The sequence below is a fragment of the Pterocles gutturalis genome, unplaced genomic scaffold (assembly GCF_000699245.1).
Source record: "Pterocles gutturalis isolate BGI_N339 unplaced genomic scaffold, ASM69924v1 scaffold19115, whole genome shotgun sequence".
Taxonomy (NCBI): Eukaryota; Metazoa; Chordata; class Aves; order Pterocliformes; family Pteroclidae; genus Pterocles; species Pterocles gutturalis.
This window is the reverse complement of record NW_010141245.1, coordinates 11,267-20,804: the sequence shown is the minus strand read 5'-3', so window position 1 is coordinate 20,804 and position 9,538 is coordinate 11,267. Positions and strand designations below refer to the sequence as shown.

The following is a 9,538-nucleotide window of genomic DNA, read 5'->3' as shown; positions in this document are numbered from 1 at the left end:
ACCAGGTTTTATTTAACCGATATTTATCTGAAATGCAGATTTAATTCCCAACTCAGCCAATTTTGAATTGATGTATTTCTTTTCCTTCATAAGTGGCTTTTTTCCCCAGCCAGGCAGGGAGTTGCTCACAGTTGATACAGCTGTCTGGGTTGACAGACCTAGAGCCTTCTCCAGCTAAGAAGAATTAAAAAGTAAAAAACCCAGTAACATGATCATGGTCCCAGTGTTCCCTGTCTTAAATAGAAAATTCTAGGAACTATAACAGTTTTAGATGGTCCCAAAGAAGCAGAGTGAATGCAACACACTTCTAGACAAGCAGCGAGGTTAGACTATCTTGCATGGTCTCAAGTGCATACACTGAGAAACTGTTCTTTTTTGTTAATATAGAAAGTTAAAAATACAGAGGAGCAACGATGGTATCGTCATCTGGGCTCCGTCAGCTAATACTTGAATTAGTTTAGACTCCCTCCCAATAGGTTACTCACATCAGTGTTTTACTGAGGCAGTGAAATGCTACACCACTGACAGAAAAGATCTTAAAGAAAATATGTTTTTTCTTACATTAAGAATCAGATGTTTAAACTTCAGCAGCTTCCAAGATTGTTCCTCACAGGTTGCTATCTGAACTGCTTCCTAGAAGCAGCACTGTTAAGAATAGCCCCCGATGGGAAAAATTCCTCTGTTGTTTTTCTACAAGGTAATTTTTCCTTTTTATTCCTTTAATTTTTTTTTCCCCTCCAACAAACACTCAAAGGCCTTTTTGTACTTTTCGAAGTACTTCTAGCATTAAAACATAACAGGCTCAGTAGCTGAAGCCAGAGGTACTATCAGTTGAGTCCTGGAGCTTGCGGCAAAGCTGAACAGTGATACTGGTGAGCTCTGAAGGGCAAACTAGGGAAATTAAAGTGGATACAACACCAGATTTGAGCTTCAGACTCTCAGTACAACTCCCGTAGACTTACATGAATCCTGTGCTGATTGTAAACAAATTCAGTCACTGAAAGAAACAGTCTTTAAGTGCATAGTTAGAAATAATGTGCAAATATGGGCATTAAGGTAAAAAACTGAACTAACTCTCCTGAAATACCTCACATTTCACATTTTTGTTTTAATAAAATTAATCACAAGTATTAATGAGCTAACAGGAAGTTGTTAATATTGAAGAGCTGCAAATAAATACACTCTAACAACACTTAATTCTGATGTGCTTCCCAAATAGAAAAGCTAATTTGATAAACAACCGCTTCAGATTTTAAAGTATTTAACACATCAGGTGTTTAATGCAAGAAAAAACATGTGCACTGTACACAATTTGTAAAAGCAGCAGAAGCTGTTAAACAAATGTGAAGATTTACAGGGCAGGAAAAGAATTCCCAAGCATACACTTGAGCCCAAAAGCCCAAGTGACATACGAACACTAGAAATTCCTGTTTTCAGGGTGTGTATTTATCATACTGAATTAGACTGGCATTGCAATTCCAGACACAGCAAAAGCCAACATCATCTTTCGGCCATATCTGTAACTGGACAATTCGCAAATGACATGCACTTTTCTGTTTAGAAATAAAGAGGTTCAAATAATTGTTTATGGATCCTCAAATCAGAAAATATGCAGCACTTTATTGCTTTGAACATATGTGGCAATGGCTGAATTTACACCCAAGCTCCTTCTGTACAGAAGATGACATTTCAATACTTCGAGGCTCAAGTTGGGAGACAGTAGGATATACAGCAATTTCTCCAAGTCTCCAGAAATATCAGGGAACAAGAATGCTATTCCTTTCTTTCAAGGGAATGTAAAATTGGCTTACTGGTATACGGGCCCACACAGTTTGAGTCAGTGCATAGCTAGTCAATATTTCTGCTGGCATCTTGAACTGGTTTAATCAATGGAAAAATCTATTAATTTTCTTCCACTTAATAATAATATGCATTAGTGCATTAATTTCTTCATAAAAAACCAACCCTGGCAAGTATTAAAAATAAATATCTTATTTAGGTCAAACTAAAGCCTTGCTTTTCAATACTTTTAATCCCTTTAAATATTCTTTTGTCTTCTAACAAGCAAATGGAAACTGAAGTAGAATAAGAGATGCATGGAGGCAGAGGGTAGCAGGAAAACGAACAAAGTCAACATCATAAGTCAGTTAACGTGTCCTCAGCTTCTTAGACTGTCTCTTGCGTTTTAATTCTTCTTCTTCCCGTCTCAATTCTTCTAAGTCCTCCTGAACACCAAGTCTCAAGCTGCCAAACAAGATGAAATCCTTTACACACTGCTACTGAAGAAACATTAAATTTTACTTCTATCCCTCCCCCAACAAAAGCAACCCTAAAATTATTACAGAAGATACGAGCAAAAATTTCAGATCAGTTCAACAATCATAAATTTTCTTCAAATATTTCTTTAAATCTATCAAGAATACAGTTTTAATGATAAAGTCTTGATTTTAGAGTAGAATAAATTTTTTAAGGGAAAAATTATTTTAAAAAACTTTTGTTAAAAAAAATAAACATTGCGAAAAAACCTGTGTTTTTTTCTTTTCCAAAAAAGCTGCTGAAACACATGCATCAATTCTTGCCAATGTAACTCTTAAATACAAGCAATAGCAGGACTGACTCATCAACTTCAGAGAGCCACCCAGAGCTTCTCACACAGGAGAGAAGCAAAAGATTTTGTTGCAACTTCCTGGCTTGAGGCACCACTCAGGTAGCTACAAGCACAATGTCACTCCACCCTCTGTCCATCTAGCTGCCGTGACTCTGGGGGACAGGCCCACAGAAGAGACTCTGCTAACACAGCATGTTCCAGCTACATCCCTGCATCATTTCTTCAGCTTCCCAGAAGTCAGTATGTGAAAGGCATAATTAAAACAGTATCTGCAACCACCGATCTCCTCTTCAATAAATAAGGGCTGGATAGTCTCACTGGTTTGATACAAGGAATGGATGGGGCAAAGTGACCATCTCATGATCAGCTACCAAGGGCCCTTGTATATCCATAGTTCATTAGGAAGCAATAAGGCAGGGTAACATCCACCTCCATGCAAAAGGTTCAGCCACATGACAACAAGGATTCAACTGTTCTGGGCTGAACTGGTCCAGTACAGGCTCTAAAATGGATTTTATGCCTAAACAAGCATAGCAAAGTTATCATAAATTCAGGAAATTCAGTCATCCAAATTAAGAACAGAAACAAACACATCAAGGATCTGTGTGACAAAAGCAGCATTGCTTTTCATTTCAACTTAAAACTTAACTATAAGTTTAGTGGACTTGCTTGGTTAGAAAAAGTTCCTCATTTCAACGGTCAAATTGCTTTTCACCAAACTCTCAGAGAAAAGTAGCTGAGCATTGAAAATAGTGAAACTAAATTTTACTCAAGATTCCTATCTCCCCTTCCTTTATGCTAGCATGTGTAGTTAAAAGTTATCCAGGTATTCAGCTCTGCAAATCCTCACTTAGGTCTTCAGAGAATTCAGTCAATAGTAGCATCACTGTAAAATTCCAGTTCTTTCCTCTAACTCCATTTAACAGACTACAGCCTTGCATGAGCCGCAGCCAGTCCCCAGGAGCAATAGGGACACTGACTGTAACTTCAAAAAGATGCAAGTCTGCAATGCTCAAGGCACCTTCTGAATAACCATATAAAAATTTCCAAAATACGGTAATTCAATGTATTCCATTATTTTCCATTATCTATAAAAAACCTCTTATAACTTGCACAAAGCTTGTTCCGCCAGCCACTAAAAACCAAAAAGAAAATCAGTTTATGAATACCAGGTTTTATAACAGTGACACAGAATTGTGCAGGTCTAGAGGCCAAAACCAGTGGCCAAAACCAACATGAAAATATAATCTTCTGATTACAAATCAGAAGATCCCTGATTACAAATCAGAAGATCCCTGATTACAAGAGCTTGTCAGAGTACTTCTTATACATACATGGGAATACAGACACAAGCACATGTACATAGATAAAAACAAATACATTTCCTTCTAGTCCTCAAACTACCAGAATATTGCAATGTTTGGGACAAATTGAACAGTTTAGCATTTAAACAAATTTAACGTCTTTTTTTAAAAAGACTTTTGGGCATAAGCTGGTTTTGGTTTTTAGGTTTTTTTTGTTTGTTTGGGGGTTTTTTTTGTTTTTGTGGTTTGTTTCTTTTTTTTTTTTACAAACAAAGTTTGTGATGCATAAGAATGAGCATACAAAATTTATTCACTGTGCTCACCACTGGCTGGCTGAGTTTCATCTTTACCTAAGCTTTCTTATAAAAAATGGTACTGCTTATTTACCTCTGCTATAAAAAGCAGCAAACACCCACTCTAACTTCACTCCATGACTTGGGCAATAAACAAACCTCCCACTTTCTACCCGAGTTGAAATCCATTCATACCTCCTAGCTTCTTCTTTCTGTTGCTCCCTCCAGCTGCTCTCCATATAACGTAAGGCATAATCACTTTCATCTTTGTATCTGGAAATTAAATATTAGTTTTGAGCACACAAAAGCATGACAATGCACAGTTGAGTTATGAATTCACATCCCTCCTCAGCAAGAATAAATTACCTTGCCATACACAGATTTTAATGTTTTGAAAGAATCTATAAGATACAAGCCTTTAAAATGCTTGCTTTCTTATACTTTACTGTCAGACAAGAGGGAACTATTTAAATAAGTCAAGTAGGAGCCTTCACTTTCCAGCAGTTCCTAATCATACCAGGTTACATCCCCTTCCAGAACAGCTAACACTGCTGCGTTTAGCAGTTCATGTTCAGGCAGCTACATCTGATGAATTCTGAAACACTGCAGACTGTATAGAAAGCATTTTAACATCCAATAATAGCAAAGAGGTGCTATGAATTATACAGGTGACACACTGAAGAAGCTGTTTGCTAACTATCTCCTATTGCATCAAATTTTATTGCACCTGAGAAGAGCATGGCAGAATTCATGCAAAATTCAAGGCCCCTTCTGCACAGAAGCAGGTCCAATGCTGCTTAAATTTCTGCAATGCAAATTCATTTTTTGATATCAGTTTCTAAAACATTTGTTGAACTATATTAATTCTTGTTGTTCTGTTGCTTGTTCTGCAACATCTTTACACTGACTTTTTTTTACCTTTTCCGGTCATAGCCAAATATTTCCCGAATATGTTTTGATATTTCTTCTTGGGGTTCCCCTTCATCTTCAATGAAGTCATCCATTTCAGAGTCATACTCGTCATCATCGTCATCATCTTCTATTTGTCTCTTGTAACCCATAGGTGGTCTTCTAAGACCTAAATGACAGGGGGGCAAAAAAAATCATTAATAACATTAATATTAATATAACATTAATTTAACAGTACTTCTTGCTGCGCCTTGACCACAGCCATTTTACAGCTCCGGGCTTTAAGGTGGAAAACTTCTGCCTTGAGTTAGCTAGCAATTCTTAGAAATTCAGTAAAAGGAAATACTTCCTCTAAGCTGTGCTATAGAAGATTACATCTCAGTATCACCAATGGCATCCTGAGGAAACTACCACACAGAAGTTTGTGTCCTTGTTCAGGGTTTTTTAGGCACTTATGTGCGAGAGTCCATGCTGCTTGTTCCTGTCCAGAAATAAATTTTTAGAACTGCCTGCTTACTGATAAGGTGAATTTGCCAAAAATCACTCAGAGGATTGCTGCATGGTTTTAATTTTCATGTACCACTTTAAGGATAAGTTATTTAAGACACTACAAAAATTTAAAGACTAAGCATCATGAAGTGATGCAGGAACTTAAATCTTCAATTATTTTCCTTCTAACAGCATTTCTTTACCAACATCCATCACAGGCTACTTATTTTTTTTTTCATACAATACTTCACACCTCAGGCCTGTATTTCAAGGAATATGTGCTTGGGTAAAAACAAATACAAAGTTGCAAAGCAGAAAAAAAGCATTCTGCTGTTAAATGCACTCTTTAAAAGGCAAATATGGTATTTTGTCCCAGTCTTCCTAATTACATTTATAATTGTCAAAGACCCTCAGTGACCTCAACTCAGACATACATAAAAATACAAAACAAATATCTAAGTGAAATATTACGTGCTCTAGAACTTCATACCTTGTGGATGCACAGGTCTATGCCCTTGAAAAGATCTCATTCCATTTATCTGTCCATTGCTAGGTCTTGTGACTAGGTTTTTAGAAGAAATAGTCTCTGATACAACAGTACACTTCGGCTTTACAGCGGTACCCAAGCCGCTGCCTGGTCGCCCAGGTCCTGTGCTTGGGCTGACGCCTGGCCTTCCTGGGCCAGTTCCCAAGCTGCTGCCTGGTCGCTTGGCTCCAGGGCTTGGACTGATGCCTGGCCTTCCTGGTCCTGTTCCCAAGCTGCTGCCCGGTCGCTTGACTCCTGTGCTTGGACCGATCCCTGGTCTTCCCGGTCCTGTTCCCAAGCTGCTGCCTGGTTGCCCGGGGCCAGTGCTTAGGCTGACTCCCGGCCTTCCTGGTCCTGTACCTGTGCTGCTGCCACCTGGTCGCCCAGGTCCTGCATTTGTGCCGATGCCTGGCCTTCCTGGTCCAGTGCCCAAGCTGCTGCCTGGTCGCCCAGGTCCTGTGCTTGAGCTGCTGCCTGGCCTTCCAGGTCCTGTAGCTGAGCCACCACCCAGTCGCCCAGGTCCTGGGCTTAAACCACTTCCTGGCCTTCCAGGTCCCACGCCAGAATTGCTGCTCGCCCGCCCAGGTCCTGCACTTGAACCGCCACCTGGATGTCCAGGTCCTCCTTTTCCTAAGCTGCTGCCTGATCGTTTCGCATTGGAGTTGACTCCATGCTGAAGGCCTGCAGCATTTCCTGATTTTGTATGGGCAGACTTTTTCAGGCTGGATTCTTTAGCAGTTGGTAGCCTCTGAGACCCATTGGCTGCTGGTTTTGAGGATGGCACATGAGAGCTTGAGCCAGACTTTCCAACACCATTGACAGGTAATTTACCATGACTGCTACCAGCAGAGCTTTTGAAGGAGACATTTTGTGAGTTTTTTTCCACTTGATCAAATCTGGAAGAAGGTGATGACCATGAGTGTTTTTCAGTCAATGCTGGTGCTTTGGATTTCTTATCAGTACCACTCACAGAAGATGAGAGACTGCCTTTTCGTGTGGAATGTTTATCTGAGCTTTTGTTAAGTTTTGCATTTACAGATTCTTTCTGAGAAGTCGCTTTTTTTGAAGAATTGGATATCCCTGTATTCTTAATCTCATTCTCACTTTTCTTATGTATTTCTACTCTTTTCCTTTTGCGTTCCAAATATTCCCTCTCTCTCAATTCTTCTGCTGTTCTTGGTCTCTCTTCTACCTTTTTGACTGCTTTTATTTCCACTGGTTCATATTGTTTTTTTTCAGCAAGCTTTAAGAGTTCTGCAAAGTTCAGAGGTGCTGGTGCGCTTTTGGGAGGTGCCTTTGGTTTCACTGAAACTTTGGATGGTTTCTCTTCATATTCTTCTTGCTCATGCTCAGATTCAGTCTGACTGTATTCAAGTTGCTCAGTTTCATCTTCCATTGCATACTCAGCCTCTGGGGCCTGAGTGACATTCTCACAAGCCCTCCTCTTTTTAGGCTTCTCTTCAACAGGAACGCCATTGTAGCCATAAAAATTATCCTTTGTTCGTGAGGCCATAGCTCTTGCCTTTCTGTCATGTTTCAGTTCAATACGCTTAGCCAAGAGTTGTTCTTTCTTTCTTCTTTCTTCCAGTGCTGTAAAACAAAACCAGAAGAAAGTTATGCAAAAGCACTACTTTTTATTTCAATTTCTTCCACACTGATACACCAATTAGGACAGCAGTCTAAGGATATCTCGCTAACAGCTATTCAAAATAGACCAGAAAGTGATCAGAGGTCTGCCAGCAGGGCAAGCTAGCCCACCTGAATCAGCTACACCAACAAAGGTGAACAATTAAGTCAAATGCCACTATTGCAATACCCACTAAGGTGATTCAACTGAAGCAGCTCTGCTGAATGCTGTGTAAACTATGGGGAATTACTGTATGAGAAGGTACAGGACTTATGGGATCTCTGTGTAATGGAAGGAGTTCTGAGACTGAGCAAGAGAATTTTGAAACTGTACAGAATTAGTTAGTTGTTTAAGGAAAGATGAGGAAAGGGAGGGAACTAAAGAGTACTGGGCATATAAGAATTGGAAAACAGGCTGAGTCTGTGTGTAAAGAGGCATAGGGGAGACAGAAGCAGCCAGCCACAGATAAACAAGCTGCTAGTCACATTTGTCTGGTAGAGCCCTGTGCCCTATCTCCAGAGTCTGTCCTATATTCTTACTGAACTGATTTTAGCTATTTTCTGCTTAAGTATGCTCTCTATCTTGAGTCTGTGTGACCTGCTAACAAAACTCAGCTGAACTAGCTGGTGAATAGCATGAGAAATCTGAACACCAGAAACAGGAGAGACCAAGGGAGTGGCGGCCAAATACCAGAAAGACTCGGAAAAGCATCAATTCCTAGAAAATGGATTGGGCTACTCATCCTGTGTAAAGGTACATCCCCTGCCTATGGTATTCTGTTGTCAAGGGCTGTGACTGTACAGAGCGTGAGTACATGCATGACTACATGGCTTGCTTCAGTCTTGCTTCTGGCTGGACCTGGCAGCAGGGCTAAGGAGCAGGCTCATGACTGGCCCAGGAGAGGAAGAATATCCTGGGCCATCCAGTCCATCAGCTTTGGTTACCTTTAACAAAACATTAACATCAGAAGCAATGCAGTATTAGTTTGTTCTATAGACTATTTAAAGGAAATATAATACAGCGGAAAAACTGTAGCTCAAAGCCTCTGCCATACAAATTTCAAATCCAGATCCAGAAAAAACCCCCTTTTTTCACATGGATAAAGCTTTTCAAAGTTAAGTTACCAAAAGCCAAGATGGTTTGTTGCAATATCTCTTCACCTGAACTACTTCTCGATCTCCAACAGTAAATGCTAGTGTAGCTGATTAACATTTAACTCCTTAGGAAAGCATGCACACATCCCTAGCCCTTACTTAGTCCTGGCCTTCCCTCGGCATCAGTTATGTGCATAAATTCCAGAAACAGATGTGCAGCCATATTTGCAAGAGCTTTGAATAAGTGACAAAATCTCAAAGAGTCAATTAAAGTCTCCCATAGGAAATATTTTAGACTGTTACCTTTTTTTCTTTTTTCTTCTTCTTGCCGTCTGAGAAATGCTTGCACTGCTGCAGACTCTACACCCTTGACTTTTGGAACCTTTTTGGGAGGACCAACAGCCAAGCTGTACCTTTTCTGCAAAGAACAAAGAAAAATTAAGAAATGTAAAAATCTTCAAGTTTTAAAAAACCTGAGGAGTTGCGTGACAGTCGCTTTAAGCATGGAGATGGTACAGAGTAAACAAACAATGAATTCCCACTGAAGCTGAGAGTTGCAACAGATACACTTGACTCCTGGTCATACTTTGGTTCAGGCTAAGGAGCAAGAGGCCTCATGTCCTTGAATTGAACTTGTGAGCTAGAAAGCCCCTGGCTCACATACAAAGGAGTAAAGCTGTCTTGAAAA

At 39.8% G+C, this 9,538-nt stretch overlaps 1 protein-coding gene across 1 annotated transcript; it reads right to left on the bottom strand.

Annotated features, from left to right (window-relative positions):
- Positions 1-2,011: 2,011 nt before the first annotated feature.
- Positions 2,012-9,268, bottom strand: SPTY2D1 (SPT2, Suppressor of Ty, domain containing 1 (S. cerevisiae); the record flags this gene model as incomplete). The annotated part of the gene is made up of 6 exons (XM_010083967.1): positions 2,012-2,244; positions 4,401-4,478; positions 5,124-5,283; positions 6,094-6,303; positions 6,370-7,719; positions 9,154-9,268. Coding segments are annotated over 6 exons (2,010 nt in total), but the record flags the coding sequence as incomplete, so codon positions are not given.
- Between the last annotated feature and the right edge of the window lie 270 nt (positions 9,269-9,538).